Source organism: Staurois parvus, unplaced genomic scaffold (assembly GCF_062004578.1).
Source record: "Staurois parvus isolate SC_StPar_1 unplaced genomic scaffold, SC_StPar_1.0 ptg000045l, whole genome shotgun sequence".
NCBI lineage: Eukaryota > Metazoa > Chordata > Amphibia > Anura > Ranidae > Staurois > Staurois parvus.
In genome coordinates this window covers 3,221,970-3,244,664 of record NW_028317841.1, presented here as the reverse complement: position 1 = coordinate 3,244,664, position 22,695 = coordinate 3,221,970, and the positions used below count along the sequence as shown (strand labels likewise).

Sequence of the window (22,695 nt, the reverse complement as noted above, 5' to 3'; positions counted from 1 at the left end):
TGATCTGACCAGTAACACACTTTCTGTATTAGAGTGCTCCCACTCTGGATGAAGGAGCAAAAGAGTCACAGATGGACACCAACAATGCTAATCAGGGGGAGGGGGGACAAAAGTGTTAGATGTACTAGCATATTTAGATACACTAACAAATTGAAGCCAAACTCCAGCTAACACTTCTAATCATTTAAAGCAAAAGTATTTTGTAAAGAAACTAATACAGCCACCATATCTTCACACTGTTATGCTGCAGTATAATTGTTTGCTTTTATGTTTATTACTGCTTTAAATGTGTCCCTGATAGATGTTAAATAGGTTACTGTAAGAAGATCATCAAAGTGCTGCTGGTATTCAGAATATGTGATAATTGTAATGGAAATACATACAAGGTTGTATTTACTGGGATTCCTGCCTTTTATCAGTATAAAATATAGTTACATTTACTTGTTAGCTTTGGCTGGAAAAAGCAAGGAAAAATGCTTAGCAAAAGAGGAAAGCTACAAAGATCTTTACCGGTCTGTGGCACTTGAGAGATACACAAAAAGTAGCCTGAAGTATGATTGCACTTTATTACAACAACCTTTACTCATATGAAATGTCATTCATTCATTTACATAAAATCAAGACAACACTGAGGCCTGAAGGCCTGTGCAGCAAAAACTAGATAGCAGAAGGTTACATTAACCAAAACAGAACCCTGCAGAGATGTTACAGCAAAGTACTACTTCTTAGCATACGATGAGGGAGCTGCAGTCTGCCAAGGCTTTTTGCAAGTGTTTAGAACAATACATTAAAGACCTGTGTATGTGGGCTTATTTGCATCAGAACAGCTTTTCCTCAAAAAGTTAATGGGAATGCAAAAGCAGCTTGAAGCCGCTTAAAACGAGGTCAGGATCACTACAGGTCAACTACTGAAGGATATAAAACTGATCTTAAACACAAGCTAAATACATCTGGACACAAACTGCATTTTCCCATATATAAAAGCACTAAAGTACACCTATGCCTGACACGAATACTAAATAATAAAAAGCTGCAGAAATACTTTGCAGGAACAGTAGTACTCCAGAGTCCATTACTGCTGGTCAGGTCAAAGAACAAACCATTCATCACATGGTCTTTGTCAAAACAAGGATCCATGTTCAAGCAGAGCTGCTGATTAGTCAATTCTGCCTGAATGTCTGTCTCCCAACCCACATCAGCAGAGACCACATAGCTATTGCTCTGGCTTTTGGTAAGGTGACCAACAAACTAAAAGCTTTTTTCTACTACCTGTAAATAGTACTTGTTTATACTACTGGCCATGATTAGCAGAGTATTATTATGATTATTATACAGGATTTATATAGCGCCAACAGTTTGCTCAGCGCTTTACAATATAAAGGGAGACGATACAGCAACAATACAGTTCAATACAAGAGGGATAGGAGGGCCCTGCTCCTCGGAGCTTGCAATCTAGGAGAGTTGTGGATTTTGATTTCAGCATATGAGACATAATATCAAACTGCAACCCTTATACTATAACATAAAATTGTATCATCAGGTAAATAGTTTCAGCTATCAGGTAGAACTCTAGACTCTTATTTACTTAATTTACAGGATCTCCGTATCTGGCATGATGAAAAAAAGGCTGTTGTTTTTCAGAACTCAAAAGCTTAAGCTGAAATGTTCACACTTAACGGAATAAGTCAGAGCAATGACTTATCCCCTTTCATCTTCTCCTTCCTGTAGAGCGCACAAAGTGTTCCTTTGCCAAATGAGTAGAAGAACATATATGCAACATCAAAGAACATCATAGTGTACCCTACTATTTAAAGAAGTCATAATAATGACCCCTCAAGAAATTGAAATTTTTACCCATCCAGCAGGTACAGACTAACTGGAAAGGAGCCCCATCAACTTGCTGGATCTCAAAAAAGGGTGAATGAATGTTTAGGCTGGGGTTACTAAACCATTTGGGTCTTAATATAGATTTTACTGTTAACAATGTTTAACATTTAAAGTTTGTGGGGGGGTGTTGGCCTTATTAGTCCACTGGTGGGGTCTAAGAGGAATTTCCCTATACTTGTGAGCAAATATTTTCCTGGAACTTATATTCTGGGTATCCAACTTTATGTAAACATATGTAGCAGTTTGGTATTTATTTTTTGGGGAATTAATTACTACATATATTCTATTTACATTGCCTATAAAGAGTTGCAGCTACGAGGCAGAAATTATTATGCCCTTAACAAAACCTGAGGAGACACACAAGAATGGTATTCTTGAGTTTAATAATGCTTTTATTTTATATTTACACATGGGATGACTCTTTTTATTGCATATTACTTTATTCATGATATTATTATATTACTTTTTTTTATGATTGAACAAATGTATTTATATGGTTTTTATATGAGTTTGTTTGACCTGTACTACAAAGGGTTCATATATTCTGAACCATGATAATAAGGAAGTTCCTGCCCCATGCTCTCTTTCCACCATTCTCCCAATGAAGAAGTCTTTACTATCAAAACCCTTGGGGTAAAGACATGCAGAGCATAGTAGGAGTGTTGAAAATGGTAACCCCTAATCCAGGAGAGCCAGTAGTACTAATTTATATGAGAGTGCAATGGATCTTTTTATTTAATAAACGCTGTTTGTAATACTTTTAAAGAAAGCATGATTGGCTTCTTTTACATTATAGCGAGTTTGGGTGCATCTTGCTCCAACACATGCTATGGAGAGAAGACAGCGACATTCATTACAGGCAAACACAGGAAGTAAGAAGTGCATATGAGTTCTGTTGTTACTATGAAGATGTAGTAATAACAGTAGGACAGAAGCAGGTGGTAGACACTGAATCCTTGAGTCCTGGGTTTATGATCCAGGAGCACACTGGCACTAACACAAGCAACAGTGGATTAGATCTCTTGAGGCATATGGAGTGTATGATATGGCAGCTGCAGACAATGTATTCCCTTGACAGATTACTCCTGTATGACACTTGAGCATTTATCTTGATTACATATGTATACATCTGGAATCAATGTTGTTCCCTGAACTTGGCAACATTGAATTCAATTGCTTAATATATATTAGAGACTTTTCATTGAGTTACTTCTCAGCCTACTTATAGTGCTGTGTAGGATCTCTACAGTCTCTTTGTACTACATGTCTGTGGTGATATCGCTAATCCCAGAATGTTTTGGATTTTTGATTTAAATTAATTAACCCCCGTTCCTTCAGTAGGAAGAAGGATAACATTGAGTACAATTACATTTGGATTTATCAGATACCGTAGCTTACATGATGCAGAGGAGAATTATGAATTGTGTCCACATAGCTTCCTCTCTGTACACTTGGACTGGATGTAGTGGAGTGAGTGTACATCCAAGAAATGGATTCTTTCTAAATGGTGAATTACATGATGAATGCTCAATGAAGGAGGTAACTTATGTTTGTATGCCACACGGTTATTTGCTCCATTATTTAAAACTAACCAGTGAAGTAGGGTCCCGGTTTTAGGTAAAAATGTTTTGTAGATAACAAGACCTTATCTCCTACCAAATATGAAAGAATGATTTGTTTGTGCCTGTCTGTGGTTTTCTTTAAGAATTCTTGAGCTTTATGTAATTTTTTTTTTTAAGTAGCTCTTGATTCTTTCATAAAGCAGACAATCTTACATTTATAGTTGGCAGAGATGAAGCTACTGAAAGTTAAGGAATAAAAGATGGATGAAGTTCATAAATGGGAAAAAATTGGCTTTGAGAGATGGAACTACATGCATATTCTGCCAATGGTAGTTATTCAATTCATTCATCCTGGAGATGGCAGATGAAACAATAGAGATATTGCTCTGGTGTTTGATTTGTCTTTTCAGTCCATCAATTTGAATTTGGATGAAAAGCAGTTAACTGATTGACTTCAATCCCCAGAGAAGAAAAAAATGTTTCCATAATCGTGAAGTGAATTGAACTCCTCAATCAGATATTATCTTAAATAGAAGACTATGCTGTCTCTAAATTTTTTATATTAGAATTTCAGCTGTCTTAGGGCTCATTCAGATGGGCATTGAGTCCCATCCTCCGTGCTGGGCAACCTTTTGTTGCATCTGCATCCACCTAAGAGCTGCATGCAGGCAGTCCATAGAAGTGGATTCAGATGCAGTGGCTGCACAGACACAGTTGCATATCAAATGTTCTCTGTTTCCGCTGTCATGTTTCTGCTCTGATGTTGTCATCTGGCGTGAGTAGTATGCAAATGATGCAATATCATTTCCTCACCAATCCTCTGCAATGTTTGCACTTGGAGCATCCATCTCTACTATAAAAGGGAGATTTGAGTTAGGATATACCAGTACACATGCAGTGGATAAAGCTTTCAAATGTGAATGAGCCATTGAAAACTTGTCCCCTTCTAAGTCCACTGAGTAATAGAAGTTATTATTATTATTTTTATTATTATAATACAGGATGTATATAGCGCCAACAGTTTATGCAGTACAATTACAATACAAATTGATACAGGAGGGATCAGAGGTCCCTGCTCATTAGAGCTTAAAATCTAAAAGGGAGGGTCAAAAGATACAAAAGATAATAACTGTGGGGGGATGGACTGATGGAGAAAATACATGTCCATTTGTTAGGTGGAGGCAGGATAGGCCTCTCTGAAGAGATGAGTTTTCAGGGATCGTCTAAAGGTGGACAGAGTGGGAGATAGATGGACACATTGGGGAGGGAGTTGCAGAGGATGGGAGTGTCTCTGGGGAAGTCCTGGAGGCAAGCATGGGAGCAAGGGACAAGGAAGCTAGAGAGAAGGAGGTTTTGGGAGGAATGAAGAGAACAATTTGGTTGGTATTTTGAAACAAGGTTGGTGATGTAGCTGGGGGCTGAGTTGTGGATGGCTTTATAAGTAGTTGTAAGTATCTTGAATTTAATGTGTTGGGTGAGCAGTAGCCAGTGGAGGAATTGGCAGAAAGGGGTGGCAGACATTGAATAGTTGGTAAGGTGGATGAGCCTGGCAGCAGCATTCAAGATGGACTGAAGGGGGATAGCCTATGCAAAGGTAAGTCAGTGAGGAGGGAGTTGCAGTAGTCAAGGTGGGAGATGATCAGGGAGCAGGTGCAGACTGACAACTCATGGGGCCCCCAGGCAATACGGGATCATGGGGCCCCTGTGTCCTTGCCCAAGCTCAAAAAATCCTATGAAAAAGGTACCATGAGAACCAGCAAAGAGAACAGTCATGAAGACCAAAGGAGTAGAGTTTTTTTGAGAAGGAGGGAGTGGTCTACTGTGTCAAAAGCAGCAGAGAGGTCCAGGAGTAGGATTACAGAATAGTGTGCATTGGTTTTAGCCATTAGTAGATTGTTTGTGAGTAGTGATGGGCCGAACAACCCCCTGTTCGGTTTCTGGTCGAATATTCGAAGATAACAAAAGTTTGACCGCAAACTTCGAACAGAGGGGACAATTCATTAAGCTGTATCTTACCACATCTGAGTATGCAGTAATTATTGCATTGCTACTAAACACATTATTTATTGTTTCAGTTGTCTGCGGGGTTCCCTGCTGACAGCTGAATGTAAAAAGAATTGTCCGGCAATTAAAACATTTTTTTTAAATCATGTGAGGTCTGCCCCCCCCCCCCCCCCCCCCATCCATACCAAGCCTTTAAGGTCTGGTATGGATTTTGAGGGGAACCCCCACACCAATATTTTTTAGAAAATGGCATTAGGATCCCCCCCAAATCCTTACCAGACCCTTATCCTAGCATGCTGCCTGGCAGATTAAGAAAGGGTGGGGGAGGAGCGAGCTCCCCCTGTCATGAACCATACCAGGCCACATGCCCCCAGCATGGGAGGGGTGCTCTGGGGCAGGGGGGCACCCCCCCAAAGCACCTTGTCCCCATGTTGATGGGGACAAAAGCCTCTTCCCCACAACCATGGCCAGTGTTTGTGGAGGTCTGCAGGCAGGAGGCTTATCAGAATCTGGAAGATTCCCACCCCCCCATGTGAATGAGTATGGGGTACATGGCACCTCTACCCATCCACAAAGAAAGTGTAGTGTAAAAAAATGACAGGACATAGTTTTTGACAAGTCTTGCGCACTGTCAGGGCGCAGTGCATTGTGGGGCACGGCGGGTGAACAGCCCACTGAACATCTTTGCCGTTCAAATGGCTGATCTACATCCCATCCCTATTATTTAAAGAGAGCAATTTAAATGGAATGTTGAGGACAAAATCTGGACTGAAGGGGATTAAGAAGGTTGTTCTCAGTGAGATGGTCACTCATTTGGCTGTATACCAGGCATTCAAGGAGTTTGGAAGAAAGGAGGAGTAAGGAGATGGGTCAAAGGTTGTTAAGATTGATGGGGTCTAGTGAAGACTGTTTAGGTATGGGGGTGACTAGTGCATGTTTTAGAAAGTTGGGGAAGATGCTGGAATAGAGGGAAAGATTGAAGATGTGAGTTAGAGAGTGTAAGAGAGAGCCAAAGGATGGCTGTAGCAGTTGAAGGTAAAGAAGATTTCATGGGTACTGGATGAGAAGGTGTTAATTAGAATGATGAAATAGGTCTGCTTGGCAGTGAGGGGGCAGGAATAGTATTACGTCACAGGCACTCAAGAGTGTAGCCACGTTTTTTGAGACTTTTGGTGTCATCTGTTTACCAAGGTTGTAGGGGTCAGGACCTAATTGTGTGTGCAGTGAGGGGGGTACGTTTGTCTAGGGAGGATGACAGTGAGATGTTGTAGACAAAAGTGGCTAGATTGGGGCAGGACAGGGATACAATTTTGTCATGGAGGTGGTCAGTAGCAGAATAAAGAACAGAAGGGTTGAGGAGGCAAAGGTTTCTACAGGTAACTGTTATGCGGTTGGAGGGACAGGAAGTTAAAGACAGGGAGAGAGTGAAACTAATAAGATGGTGATCAGAGAGTGGGAGAGAATTGTTGGAGAGGTTGCACGGAGTGCATACATAGAAGAATACAGGATTAAGGGTGTTGCCATTGAAGTGAGTGGATGCCTGTATCCATTGCTTCAGATCAAAAGAGGAGGCTAGACTAAGAAGTTTAGAAATAGCAGGAGTATTAGCATTAACAGGGATGTTAAAGTCACTGAAAATAATTGTGGGGATTTCAGAAGAGAAAAAGCAGGGTAGCTAGGCAGAGAAGACATCAAGAGAAACTGGAGAAAATAGTTGAATACAATGTGCCTCAAAAGAAGAGAGTGTCAGGGAGAGAGGTGGGTGACGTACCTGATAGGTGCTCTGTGGGGCTAAGAGAATTCCTACTGCACCTCCCTTCCGTCCACTGGGTCTGGGGGAATGAGCCAGAGAAGGCCATGGGAGAGGGAAGCAGAGGAAGCAATGTCAGATTCATGAAGCCAGGTTTTGGTAATGGCAAGTATGTTAAAGGAATCAGTGATAAAGGGGTTGTGGAGGGAGGTGAGTTTGTTATAGACAGAGCGGGCATTACAGAGAAAAGTTAAGGCTGGTTTTGGGAAGAAGAGGAATAGAGATTAAGTTCTGTGGATTGTGGCTGATGCCAGAGGGAGTGAGGTGATGGGAGAGTTGGGCACACTTGAATGATGGAGGCCTGGAGTTTGGGGATTGGGGAGGTAATATGGAGTGCAACACATGTGGAGACATGCCTCAATGTCCTGGAGGTTTTAATAGCATGTGGATTTAGAATTAGCAGGAGATGGTGAGTGCAGTAATAGAGAAAGGACAGAAGGGAGGGTGATGTATATAAGCTGTGCAGTGGAGAAGAGGGGTGAAGGAAAGAGAGTTTAAGAAGAGAGGACATAACTGTCAGAAGGAGTGGTAGAAAGTACATGCTACATAGTGGAAGGAGAGCTGAACAGAGAGAGGGTCATCTGCAGCCTGTTTGTGCTTTTCAATGCAGTTTGCTATGTATGTTTGATTCGTGCAGTCGCTGAAGTGCAGAGCCTTAAGTGCATATCACTTGTATAAAGAAGTATTCAGAAAAAGAAAAGCAAGGTTCCCCGTAGCAAAGTCCCCCCCTAGCAAAGTTAAACAATTTGAATGAATTTCTGATATAAATGAGCAAATCCAAAATATCTTTGCACATATTTTGTATTTTGGTGTAGAACTGAATTTTACTGGGATCTATGTCCAACCCTTCAGCTGAGAAAATAAAACTGCATTGTACATTGGCCTGTTCAGATTCACATTTCTCCTATTTACTGTAATTTACAGTTGATGTTGCCACTCCAGAATAATGCAAACATGGTAATGGTTCTGCTGTAGAATATTTGAAAAGATAAGTAAGTCATCAAGGCAAGTCACAACAGATTGGCCCAACACATCCTTAAAAATAATTTATTAAATACTGAATGGCATCAGGCACTTTGCAAAGTCCAAATGGCAGCAAATGCCCATCTCTCATTTTGAATGCAGTCTTCTACTCATCTCCAGGTCAAACATGAACAGCATTATATGCACCCTAAAAATCAAGCTTAGTGAAAGCATTTGCTGTTCTCAGTACTAAAATAAAAGAGGAATTTGGGTTTCATTAAAAAAAAATTATACTTACCTAGGTGGATGAAACAATGGTCTGATGCTGTATCAGCGTCATCTCTAAGACTGAGAAATAAGTGATCAAGCACCACTGATCATTGGTCTTCAGGCTGCAGAGAGCTGGTGACTGTCACTCACTGGCTCTCTGCTGTGCCCCTCCAGTACTCACTGGAGTGCTGTGTTGTGGAGGGGGTGGGAGCAGTTGGCTCAGGCTCTCAACAGGTCACTGAGATGCTAAGCCTAGTGCAGGACAAGGCATCTAGGTGGATCCCGGCCATATGGTTGGGATTTTTTCAAAGCATGGACCAGCTCTGTGATGTCTTCAGCTGAAAATGGGCCACAGGTGGGCAGAACAATCTGCAGAGGCAAAAAGATTCAGCTATACTTCTCCTTTCATCAAAGTGGGTAATGATTTTTATTGTAATTTTCCTTAACTGCCTATAGTTAATACAGGGGTTAAGGGACCTGTCTTTCTATTGAATGCAAAATAAAGGCAGCAGCTGAGGAGCAAATAACACCCTTAATAATATTTTCTTGTAGATAATTCCTTGAAACTTTTGATTCTGGTTCTGAAAGGGATTTGAATTGGTACTCCTGGTAAAAGTTCAATTATAAGTGTGATATGACGGTAGCTCATCTGCATTATTCTTATCACATACATCATTAACATCCTGATAAGGAAGAAGAAGGTTTTCAAGATTTGTATGTGTTACTTCAATAACAGCAGGTAAGACATCCTTCTTTAAGCAATGTGACTGGAAATACTCAGAAGAAAAAGTAGGATTCCTGGCTTGCCAACCAAAAGTGGGATTTTGTAGTGACAGGCCTGGATTTCTTAAAATAACAGGGGATTTGAGGGAGGAGATCAAGTTAAAATATATTACCTCTTATTGTCCAGGTTCAATAGTGAAATGCAGTGGAACAGCCTCATGAGTGATTAAGCCAGAGGAAAGTAGTGATCCATCAATTGTCTCATTGTGTACTGGAGATTCCTTGGGTATATGGTTGATGAGAAAGAAATTACCGCCAGCATCACTGAGGTGGAAAACATATCCTTTTCATTGAGATTTCTATAATGAAAAGTGGATTATGGATAAACCACCTTGCTATTTCCTTCTGTTAAGGAAAACAAAGGTTGAGTAATGGCTCCCACTTCATCACTAATGTGGGCAGTTCTCCCTGACCAGCAGCTGCAATTGTTCTTTGTGGTTTGTTTAGATATCTTAGGATAAAGAACCCTGATTGACAATGGAATAAACAAAGATTCAGTTCATGTCTACATTTTTTCCCCACAAAACTGAAAATATCAACTCAGGCTAGTTCATCTTAAATGTGCTCAGAGAGGCTTTTTCTAAAATGCTGTACACAGTCTTTCCAAGTGGCACATGGTTAATGAATCCTTTGCACAACATAAGGTTAGGCCTCCCTTTTCTAACCACAAATTGTGGCGGTGTGTCCTTTTCAGGGACCTTACATTAAACAGTTTATGCACAGTTGCTGAAACAAGTTTTGATATACAGTGTTTGTACATTATAATCATATCCCCAGTTAAAGGCCTCTTCTCCAGAGTGATTAACTGTAATCCATGCAATCAATATTCATCGCTGAGGTTCTCCACCACCCCTAATAATTTTGTTGCCTTTTGCTGAACTCTTTATAATTCAAAAATATTTTTCTTGAGGATTGGTGTACTTTTTAATGCATGAGAGTGTTTTACTTGTTTTGTTAGCTGTGGCTTAGCATTGCATCCTATGGCTAAGTTTGTAATCTACAAGCACACCCAGATCCTCTTTCATCACTGAGTCATAGACATGACGTTGGGCATGATTTGAAAGAGAAATTGGGTGCAAGAACACTGTTTTTAAGAATGAGGATCTATGCACAGCAGGAGGATTATTTTTTTGCAATGATTATGAACAGCTTTAGCACTGTTTGACAATACATATGATCACTTTTGGGCACTAATTAAAGATATGTAATAAGATTTTATTAAGATGTGTGTGTATTGTTTTATATGATTCATTTATTAGTTTATTATACATGAACTCTAATCACTTTTGGGAACTAATTAAGGATACATAGTAAGATTTTTGTGCATTGTTTCATATGATTTATGCATTTATGCACATATAGTTGATATATAGGATTTTGGAGCACAGTACTTCATATATAATTTTTTCACATTAAGCTCCCAAAATAAAAGGTAAAGGTATAGCCTTTACCAGTGGAAGAATGGTCTGGTTGCTGGTTGTCACTTAAGATACCCTGACTATGCCCTCAAATAACTTACATACTATTGATGTTAGGCTAATTGGTCTGTAGTTTTCTGGTATACATATCAATCCTTTTTCATAAATTGGTACCACATTTGCTCAATGCCAGTCAGCTGAAGGTGTTCCAGTCAGTAAGGATTCTTTAGGAATTAGAAATAGCAGCTCAGAAATATAGCTTCAGCAGTTGTGAATGCAAACCCTAATTTACTTGGGATTTGTTTTAAACAGCCTCTGTTAAGGAAGTGACATGTTTATTTGTGAAGTTGCAGAAGTCTCCCTTTTGGTCAAATTATTCTGTTAGTAGTGTACCTGTAAAAAGTGGAGACCAGTAGCAAACAATATAGGCTAGACACAGTTCTCAAGTGAGGGTCAGAGCAGGCAGAAGAGCCAGCACTGGGGTCACATGCAAAATCAGTAACAAAGTAGTAACACAAGGCAGCAGGTGAGTGCAATTCAGTTCTATACCAAATCTTATTGATAAAGCAAAGATTGTAGCTGCAAACCAGGTAAGTCAGGTTCCAGTCTACAGGAAACCCAAATTAAAGACCTGGCATATTTAGTTTTTGACAGACATATACAGTCTGAAAGTAAACCGGTTCTTCTTTGCTCTCTTCTTGGAAAGCCTAAGATACTCCATGAATCCTTTGTTCTGTATTTAATATTTATATGTAATACAAATATATTTTTATCTAAATAATAATAAAACACATATCAATCAAAAACCTCTTCCTTAAAGGATAAGTTTACCTTTTGCGCAAAAATAATAAATTCACCTTTTTTTGCAGCTAAAAAAATGTGCATTTATTATTTTTGGTTGCAGGAGCCTGTAAACCATTGCATCAGCAATCTGTAGATTGCTGGTGCCATGCAGGTCTCCTGCAGACCTGTTAGTATATCTGCTTGCCTGGGAGGGCAGCAGCGGACAGCAGCTGAAGCATTGGGAACATGTTACATGAACCACCCTAAAAACGGGTGGAACATGCAAGGCACCTTTCACACAGACATTCTGATCAGGTCCGCCTGCCCGTTTTTCAGGTGGCCCTGATCAGAACCTCTATTCTCCTCTATGGAGTGGCAGGTGTAAACCGACATCTAATCCGATCCAATCCACCAAAAAGAGACGGATGGGGATCCATTCCCCTTCCATCCGTCAGATTGAATGGGATGGCAGTTGGATGGAAACGGACTGTTTTCATCCGACCACCTATAGAGGACAGTGGGCTGTGTCTGTGTCCGCTCTGCAGCATGGTGGACCTAACATCCTCTTGCTCAGCAGGGATCAATAGAGAGATCCCCACTGACAGGTCTGTCCCATGTGAAAGGGGCCTAACATGTTCCCAAAGGTGAACTGATCTTTTAAAGTGTAACTATGGGCAAAAGAAAACTGCATATAGTACAGTCTTTTGCTATCATTACACAGCAGGTTTTGTTTTTGCCCCCTCTCCCCCAACCATTTTATTGCCTGTTGATCTTGCCAGTAGATCCATTGACTTGCCACGTCCTGGAAAAAAAAAGCTGTCCAGCAATAGTACCAGTTGTGGGGTTGGGAAAACCCAGATTACACTGGGGAAGGTGCTTATATCACTCAGATTGTGTTTATATTGTTAGCTGGAGCACAACTTTAGTGTATTTATCTTTTGCTTAAAGTCCTGTTCACAGGGTGACAATGTTGCTGTGGGATTTCACTGCAGAATGAACAGAATCATTCTATAACAGGTTGTGGAAGAATAACATGTCCACTGACAGAATCAAAAGGTTGCTGTGTTAATACTAGTGACACACTGCATCACATTTTTATTTTGCCTATATTTTCACTTTAAGCCATTTACTCACTTGAATTTGCTGTCACATGACCCTTCTTAAACACTGTCACGTACCTGATTGGAGAATGAAATGACGAGGTCGGCCTCACTTGTGTCACTAGCCCTGACCCCACTGGAAGTGGAACAGAGGGTGTCTAGGGACCAGGGGGACAAGAGTGCAAGCAGATGTTGTTTGCAGCTCTTGCAGCAGGACCAGAGCAAGGCAGGAAGCTGGGATGGGAGACAGGAGCAATGTCATAGGAATAGCCGGGGTCATCAACGGGCAGACAGCGAGGTACCAAATCATAAGCAAGCCAAAGTCAGGAGCGGAGCCGAGGTCAGGAACGAGTATCAAGCAGAGGAGGAAACAAGAGTCAAGTCAGGTACAAGCCGGGTCAGCAACGAGGGAATCACACAGGAACAAGCTGGACATGGGGACAGCTGAAGACCAGTCAGCGCTTAGCATAGGCAGAGGCACCCTTTAAATAGTCCGTCTGGCGCCAATCTTCGCTCTGTGTGATGCACATGCGCGTGGGTGAGCGCAATCGCGCATATCTGTGCACATGCGCATGACTGGTCACTCTTCTCCAGACATTTCCGTGCACATGCGCATTTCTATTCGCCAACCATCTCACAGGAATTCCCTTACAAATACACTGCTCAAAAAAATTAAAGGAACACTTTGAAAACTCAGATCTCAATGGGGAAATAAATCATGCTGGATATCAATACTGATATGGACTGGGTAATGTGTTAGGAATTTAAGCATGCCCCATCGTTTGATGGAAATAAAAATTATCAACCTACAGAGGACTGAATTCAAAGACACCCCAAGAGTGAAAAAATGATGCAGCAGGATAGCCCATTTTGCTAAAATATCATTGCATCAACTCAAAATGGTACTCAGTAGTTTGTATATCCCCCACTTGCTTGTATGCATGCCTGACAACATCGGGGCATGCTCCTAAAGAGACGATGGATGGTGTCTTGGGGTATTTCCTCCCAGATCTGGACCACGGCATCACTGAGCTCCTGGATAGTCTGAGGTGCAACCTAGCGGCTTCAGATGGACTGAAATATGATATCCCAGAGGTGTTCTATTAGGTTTGGGTCAGGCGAGCATGGGGGCCATTCAATGGTATAATTTTTTCCTCTTCCAGGAACTGCCTGCATACCCTCGCCACATGAGGCCGGGCATTGTCGTGCACCAGAAGGAACTTAGGACCCACTGCACCAGCATCACAGGGTCTGACAATGGGTCCACGAATTTCATCTCGATTCCTAATGGCAGTCAGGGTGCAATTGTCAGCCTGTAGAGGTCTGTGCTTCCCTCCAAGGATATGCCTCCCCAGGCCATCACTGACCCACCACCAAAATGGTAATGCTAAACAATGTTACAGGCAGCATAACCTTCTCCATGGCTTCTCCATATCCTTTCACGTCTGTCACATGTGCTCAGGGTGAACCTGCTCTCACCTATGAAAAGCTCAGGGTACCAATGGTGGACCTGCCAATTCTGGGGTTTAATGGTAAATGCCAATCAAGCTCTATGGTGCCAGGCAGTGAGCATAGGGCCCACTAGAGGATGTTGGGCCCTCAGGCCACTCTCATGAAGTCTGTTTCTGATTGTTTGGTCAGAAACAGTCACACCAGTGGCCTGCTGGAGCTCATTTTGTAGGGCTCTGGAAGTGCTCATCCTGTTCCTCCTTTCACAAAGGAGCAGATAACGGTCCTGCTGATGGGTTAAAGACCTTCTATTGCCTTGTCCAGCTCTCCTAGAGTAACTGCCTGTCTCGTGGAATCTCCTCCATGCTTTTGAAACTGTGCTGGGAGACATAGCAAACCTTCTGGCAATGGCACGTATTGATGTGCCATCCTGGAGGAGTTGGACTGTCTGTGCAACCTCTGTAGGGTCCAGGTATCGCCTCATACTACCAGTAGTGACACTGACCCTAGCCAAATGCAAAACTAGTGGAAAAAATTCAGAAAAGATAATTAGGGAAAAAATGTTGGTGGCCTCCATCTATAAAACCATTTCTGTTTTGGGGGTCATCTCATTGTTGCCCATCTAGTGCACCTGTTGTTAATTGCATTAACACCAAAGCAGCTGAAATTGATTAACAACTCCCTCTTCTACTTAAATGACCAGATCAATATCCCAGGAGTTTAATTGACTTGATACTATACTCTGATTAAAAAGTGTTCCTTAAATTTTTTTGAGCAGTGTATATACTGTATGTGAATGTCTGTGTGTAGAAATGTACCTCAGAATCTGTTTACAAGCTGATCTTTACTCCTTTCTGCATGCAATATTTGAGTGATAGCATTGTTTTTATCTTTGTTGGTTTGCTCTCAGAATACTTTCTGAATATTTAATGGGATAGTATTTGCAGTTTGTGTTGCAGTTGGAACAGGCTTGTCAGCTGTGTGAATGATAAAACCAATGACAATCTTTAAGCAATTTCACAATCACATTTCTCATGCTTCTCTATTACTCTAATAATTCTTAGAAGCCATTTCCTGTAGTGTCTGTTTAATTATTTTATTGCAAGGTTTGGAACATAATTAACCATTAGAGGGAAAAATATTGCTCTATTTCTACTTGTGGACATTCTTTAACATTGCTGGCAAGCACCAAGAGAATTAATTAAAAAATAATAACTTTTGAATACAAAAATTATTACATTTTCTATTAAATATCTTTTCATTTTCTGCCATCTAAATTCACAGTGAGAACTGAATGTATTCATCATCTTAACCCTTTGCTCATATAAAAGGTTTTGGACAGATTGGCACAGGGTCTTTTTTTACAAAGTGAGAAAGGGAAATTGAGCTTTTTTTTTCAGACAGAGCTTGCATAGTTGGTTTCTTTGTGACTTGCCTTTCGACTAGGGTAGTCAGAACTTTTGGTTTATCGATGTTAGCACATTAATTAGGGCACAGCTTTTTACTAGAGCTAAGTCAACATGCCACTGCTGTCCTTTTCCTACTATAAGAGAGCATAATGTTCTCAAGAAGGGGTAAACAAACATAATCATGGTGTTAAGTATGACATACTTATATTGATCACATTATTGCGTAGGAATATTAATTATGTACCACCTTATGTAACAAGGTTATCCAGCTGCACTGGCACATACATTTCCTTTAATATAAACAAGTATTAATAGCTTCTCATTTCTCTGAAACCTAAAGATAATCTGCACATTCATAAAGGACCACTGTCACAAAACATACTGTCCTAACTTTATAAGATAACTATATGCATTTAAAGCAAGTGATGATAAAATTCAGTATAGGAATTCCTTTTTTTATTCCACATGTCTTTACTTATGTTTGTCAACGTATGTACCTGCAGGCCAACTTGTTCAGAAAAAGTGACATTGACAGGGTTTGGAACAAACTATAAAACTGCCAGGGTTGCTTACAAAGGTCACATTTTTTCACATGGCTTACAATTTCTTGTAATAAAAAAAACAACTGGTGCTGCAATAGTTCAGGCATGTCATAATTTTTTAACCCTTCTCACCAAAATTGCTGCTGGATAACTTGGCCTCCAGATATATTTGTAGAAAAATATGAATAAAGGAACATGACATAAAAAAGTTATTTATGTAGGTCCTGTACTTACATTTAATAACTCAATAATAATGCAGATATTAGAAAAAATAATGTAATACTGGTCCTTTAATCCTTTCACTGCCAGTGCCATTGGTGATAGCTTCCTAGCACAGACATAACCCTCTCTAAATACTGGCATACCTTCTGTACACCTACATTACACCAGTTGTACACCAGCTCTGAGTCTTAAATACCCCCCGTTTCCCAATATGAGAGCTGGCCGTAATTATTTAAGAATTTGCCACTGCCAAAGTTCTTAAAGTGGCAGTAGTAAGAACCGCGGTTGCTGCACATGTCGGTAATGCTACAGGCACTGGCACGAACGCTTGCCTGAATTAGGGTCAAGTAGTTCATAAGGGAACTATCACTAATTCTTTAAGAATTTTTTGTATTCCCAGGAATAATTATATGCCTATTCTATGGTGCTCCGGTTTCCTCCCACACTCCAAAGACATGCTGGTAGGTTAATTGGCTCCTGTCTAAATTGGCCCTAATATGTATATGTATGAATGTAAGTTAGGGACCTTAGATTTTACACCCCTTGAGGGTTTAGGGACTGATGTGAATGTTCAATATATATTTGTAAAGCGCTGCGTAAATTGACGGCGCTATATAAGTACCTGAAATAAATATGGTCCTTCAAGAACTCATACATACTACACAAGTTACTCAAGTACATCCAGAATCCTTGTTGCTCCCGGCAATTCCTTTTGCATTTCATGTGCTGTCTATAAATTAATGACAAATCTACAGTATTGTATACTGAGCCATTCAGCTTGGCCCTCTGGGGAGGAGATCAGAGAGCAAAATGAATATTCAGTCTCAGCCAATGGCTCCCGCTTGCTGTCTCAGCCAATGAGGAGGAAGAGACCCGGGACAGCCGAGGCTGTCATTCACAATCACGTAAGGATCAGATAGGTATAGAGGGGCTGGGGGCACTGCTCTACACAGACTTTTTTTACCTTCATGCATAGAATGAATGAAGGTAAAAAACCTTCAGCCTTTACAACCGCTTTAAGATGTTCATTATATAGACTTGAAGTAAACATAAACCCTGACTGAATGGCATTTAATTTGCTGCAGCACTGTGCATCAAAAACATTATATATATTTTTTTTTCAATTAAAATACTGGTTTCACATTTTTCATGTTTTGTTGCATCTCAGTGCTGTTGTTTTCCTTCAGTCTCTTTACAACCACTTCAGAGGGGATTTACTAAAATCAAAGCACACAGAATCCGGTGCAGCTGTGTAGAGTAACCATTCAGCTTCCAGGTTTTATTGTCAAAACTTAATTGAACAAGCTGAAGTAAGAAGCTGATTGGTTACCATGCATAGTTGCACCAGAATTTGTATTCTCTAGTTTTAGTAAATCAATTCCTTCCTGTCTACATGCATACACTCCAACAATGACATTTCTTAAGGTGGGTGTCCTGATGGTTGACAACGGTGAACCACGCATGCATAATTTGTGTGGCCACTGCCACATGTGCTCGCCATCAGAATCTCATGAGCCATACTGATGAAGAAGCAAAGGAGACAGAGCACTGTCACCCTACAATAGAAAGAACCTGAAAAAGAACTCTTTTTAAAAAAGAAAATAATTTTTTTAAAATAAAAATAACTTTTGAAGTTACATTAACATGTTGATTCTTATATGGTACAGTATTTTTGTGATTGGATTTACATATATTTGAAGTGATAATAAAGGTTCATTTATTTTTTAGATAACAAACATGTTATACTTACCTGCTTCGTGCAGTGGTTTTGCAGAGAGCTGCCCCAATGCTCCTCTTCTCGGGTCCCCAAACAGCGCTCCTGGCTACTCCCTCCTGCCTAGTGCCCCTAGAGCAAGCAGCTTGCTATGGGGACACCTGAGCAGGCTCATTCCTGAGCAGCTGCTCTGTGCTGTGTGTCCACTCACACATAGAGCGTGACTCGGCACTGCCTTCACTTTCTCCTTATTGGCTTACTGGTTATGAGACAGTAGCGGGAGCCAATGGCTACCACTGCTGTCTCAGCCAATGAGGAGGGAAACACTTGGGAGAGCCGAGGCTCTTGTGCACATCGCTGGATTACAATGGAGCTCAGGTACGTTTTAGGGGGGCATGGGGCACTGCTGCACACAGAAGGTTTTTAACCTTCATGCATAGAATGTATAAAGGTAAAAAGCCTTGAGACTTTACAACCACTTTAAACTTAACAGTTTAAAACAGAAAAAAGTTTACATTTTATACTGTACAATGCATTTGTAGTGCAGGCAAAATATTAAAAATAAAATATAATCTATTTTTAATTTATTTTACTCCATTTAGAACGATTCAACGTGTATCTTATGCCTACACCAAATTTAGACATCTATGGGGAGTGCACAATGCAGATCACACATGAAAATATCTACCTGTGGGATATTCACAACGCAAAAGTTAAGCTGGTAATGTGGCCTCTAAGCTCTTTAAGAAGATATGGCAGGGACTCAACATGGTTTACTTTTGAGTCTGGAAGGTAAGAAAACTTTTTTGTGTTTTGAATTTTATACTAAAATATCAGAGTGCATAGATTTTTTTTGATAATTGCTTAAATAAACTAATTACTAAGTTATTCATTTATGTATTTTTTAAAACTTGCTTTAATGACAGATAAAAATTATAGAAAAAAAGCATATTGAGCAAATTTAAAGAAGACCTGCCATCAGATGTATTTTTTTTATTGTACATGCATGCATACTCTATAATGTATATCTGTAACACATAAAGGTATACTTATTCAGTGCTCTCATTGACAATGCCTTCCGCTGACAATATAATTTTGTCTTCTTCCAGTATCATCCAGGATCAACATTTACATCCTGGACTAAAACATAGTACACTTGATGAGAAAATAGGAAAATATCGCTTTCGGACCGATCGTCCGATAATCTCATCATTAGTACACAACTTTCAAAGAGGTGATCACGACAATTCATGCTAAAATATCCGAAGGGACGAGCACAAAAATGTTTCCTGTACAATACCAGAACAAACTATTTTTGTTTAATCAGTACAGTAATTGTTAAAAAAAATTGAGTGACCAAGACCACGCATGCTCAGAAACGAAAAAATACATTACAATGCAATACATTACATCACTTCCAAAGTTAAATTCTTTCGTATGAGAATTTTCGTGACTTTAGTAGCCTCTTTATTTTTTATATGAGACTAGCATGCAAAAAAAAAAGGATGATCATTCGTCCAATATTCTCATCGTATATACGTGGCTTAAAGGTGTCCATAAACATTAGTTAAATAAATAATCATCCTGTGCTTAAAGCTTTGTGAATTGAGCCTGTTCTCTTGATCTTACGTATCTTTTTACCAGATTTAGTGAGATTTGGTGATGATCCAATATCGATGGTGTAGTAAGGAATGAACATTCTAGGGAAGCATTCGGGCATATTATAAAACCTTGATATTGTTTTCTACAATGTTAGAACTGTCTACAAATGTCTTCCTCTCCTTCCTTGATTGCCATAAGCAGAAGCACTCTTGGAGAGAGAGTACTCCAGTTGGGTTATGGGGGGGAATGCTTGCCAAGAAGACATTCAAAGATGGTCAGATTATTAGCCAAATCCCCCAGTATTCTCCTGGCAGATCTTCAGAGGTCATACCTAGGCTCTCTCACTTGACTGTGACACAAGAGGAATTTTTTTATGCCGACATGTAAAATTGCTGTCAGGTTTGCTTTTTTAATGGAAACTGGGAAAGGATAAAGGGGATACTTGTAGAATTGGATATTATGGATGACTAACTAGACCCTTGGTGTTATTGCTGTCATTACCAAAACTGTTTTTTTGCAAGAGGTCTTGCAGGAGGCCTTGGTTTAAATGGCCACATTATGCCAAAAAAGTTGGCTTGTCCATAAACTGAGGAGCATTTTACACATACATATATTAGGGATGCAAATATTCTAAATTGGTAATATTGCAGCTTACCAGTCCTTAGACGTGGCAGCTATTCTGTTTTTTTTCCACTTTTGTTTTCTCTATTTTAACTGGTAATCTTAGCATTAACACATTTCCTTACTTAGGATGACAACATTACTGAGCAGCATTGTCATCCTAGAAAAGGTAATGTGTTAGGACTACATAACACTGTGTTAGGACTGTATAATACCTCCCTCCCCATGTTTACTGATAACAATCCAGAGGCAGAGTGCAGTATGTTATCAGCTCACAAAATGTTTAGCGGGATAAACAACATTTTTTCTTTTACATTTGTAGAACATACATAATTAAATTACTTTCAATGTTTACTTTAATAGACCAAAAGGTAGCAAAATAATATACATTTATTGTTAGAATTTACATGCATTTAAAATGTAACTCCAATGTTAGGCAACATCATTGATAAATAAAGTGCAGTTTTTACCAGTATGCATTACTTTCCTTATTTTTTTCCTTTCTTTTAGTCTCAAAGCCTTCTGTTTTTTTTATTGTCGGTTGTCTTTGGATGATGGGTCTCAGTTATCCAGGTATTGGTATAGCTAGTTGTAGAGTAGTTAATCATATTCAAATGGACTTGTTATGTTAAATTAAAATCATTCAAGCAGCCTTTTCAGCTCATATGAGTGTCAGGAATATACCTGAGTATTGACAGTCATACTGGTAACTCAGTCACTTTTTATCAAGCAACCTAGAATGTATCAGGGCAGATGTTGATACTCCAAAAGCATGATGGAAGTGAATGTTTGCGAAACCACCATGTTCTAATTACATAATTCAATTCCATAGTGCCGTGAAGTATAGGACCAGTATTACATATTCAAATTACATGGCTGAAGGTGTGAATTGTTGTCAAATCATCTTTTATTTTTGTTCTACAGATATTATCTCCACCAATGTTTTTACTCTTTGGTCATTAATATAGATGACTATAGTACTTCACCTACTCTACCTTCTGCAGCACAGCTTTGGAATAATTAACAAATATATTGTATGTTGCTTTAACTCCATTAGGGTACTTTATCTCAAGATAGTTTTCTCTTAAAAATGTTCAACACACAAACATAAATATCACTTAGGCATTCTCATTTTGCGTGAAATATATTTGAACTGTTGAAAGCCTGTTTTTCTTCAAGGGCATTTTATCCTATCTCTAAACCCTCTATTTTATCACTACATAAAACGGCTCTGTTTCCTCAGTAGACACATAAGTAAAACTCATAGTTGTGTTCAGTTTGAAACTAATCGTATTTGGTCAATAAGCATGGTGGTAATTATTATGAATAGATTAGCGGTCGATTTACTATCACAGATTGCTGGTGCCATGCAGGTCTCCTGCAGATCTGTCACCTTTCACCTCTTTCAACTGTCACCTCTTTCCCTACCACCAAACACCAAGCACCAGCACTGTCACAGGGGAGGAAGGGAATACCTGGAAATACTGGGTATTCCTCTTTCCTCCTGGAGGCTGAATGGAGCAGCAAAGGAGCACAGAAAATGTGAGCATATGAATCTGGAAACAGTGGCAGTTAAGTGAATATGTTGTCTCACCCTAAATAGGCAAACCACAGGTTCACTTCATTTACTTTTTCCATTCATGTTACTTTTGAATATATAAAAATTAACCTATTTTTATTTGGAAGTCTGTACTTTTTCCCCCCAAAAAATTCAACCATTGTTTTTTATTTTTGGGCTGAAATCCAGGTGACTATTATATCCCTTTATCCCCTTTACTCTCTATAGAATAGCACAGCTTGTCTATGAGCTGTTTTAGAGTAAGCACACACACAGGTGGCAGGCAGAGGCAACACTGCACTGGTGTGGCAGTGAGCAGAAACACTGTTGCTGGTAGCACTGGCTCTGGTGACACTATACTGATGTAGTTTTGATCAGGGACACTGTTAATGGCTGCACTTACTCTAGTGTCACTGTCACTTGTGTGGCTAGAGATCAACTACATTGTTACGGGCTGCACTAGTCTGGTGACATTGTCATTGGTGTAGCAGTGATCAAGAACACTTTTGATGGCTTACATTGGTCTGGTGATACTGAGGCTGGTGTAGTGGTGATCAAGAGCACTATTGATGGTTGCACTGGGCTAGCAACATTGGCACTTGTGTCCTCCTGACACAGCAATCGCAGATCATGCCACTGCATACCCTAGAGGGCATGCACAAGTGGGAGGATGTTTTAACCACTTGCCATCTGCCTGCTGTTTATAAACGGCAGGGCGGTGGCACTCCAGGGGCGGGTTGCCATTCATAAACGGCACCCGCCATTTCTAGCTGTGCGCGCTCCCTGGGAGAGCGCACCACCGCGATCCAGTGCCCACTGTGTCCTCTGGACACAGTGAAACACCGATCGTCAGACGGGACCTCTGTACGAGGTCCCGGTCATGTGATTACTGATTGGCCAATCAGTGATCACATGCAAAGTAGTAAGCAAGATGTCACAATTTTCAGCCCTCGGGGACATATCCAGCATGCATCTATGCAGCCAGGATGGCTCCAGAC

At 40.1% G+C, this 22,695-nt stretch overlaps 1 protein-coding gene across 4 annotated transcripts in view; it reads left to right on the top strand.

Moving 5' to 3' along the window:
• The window catches only part of DOK6 (docking protein 6), a 723,957-nt gene that overhangs the window by 348,174 nt on the left and 353,088 nt on the right, over positions 1–22,695 (top strand). For all 4 annotated transcript variants that reach the window (XM_089664054.1, XM_089664037.1, XM_089664045.1 and 1 more), the window contains one exon: positions 18,519–18,708. In XM_089664054.1, coding sequence (XP_089520180.1) covers positions 18,519–18,708 — 190 coding nt within the window. The remainder of the gene's footprint in view (positions 1–18,518; positions 18,709–22,695) is intronic.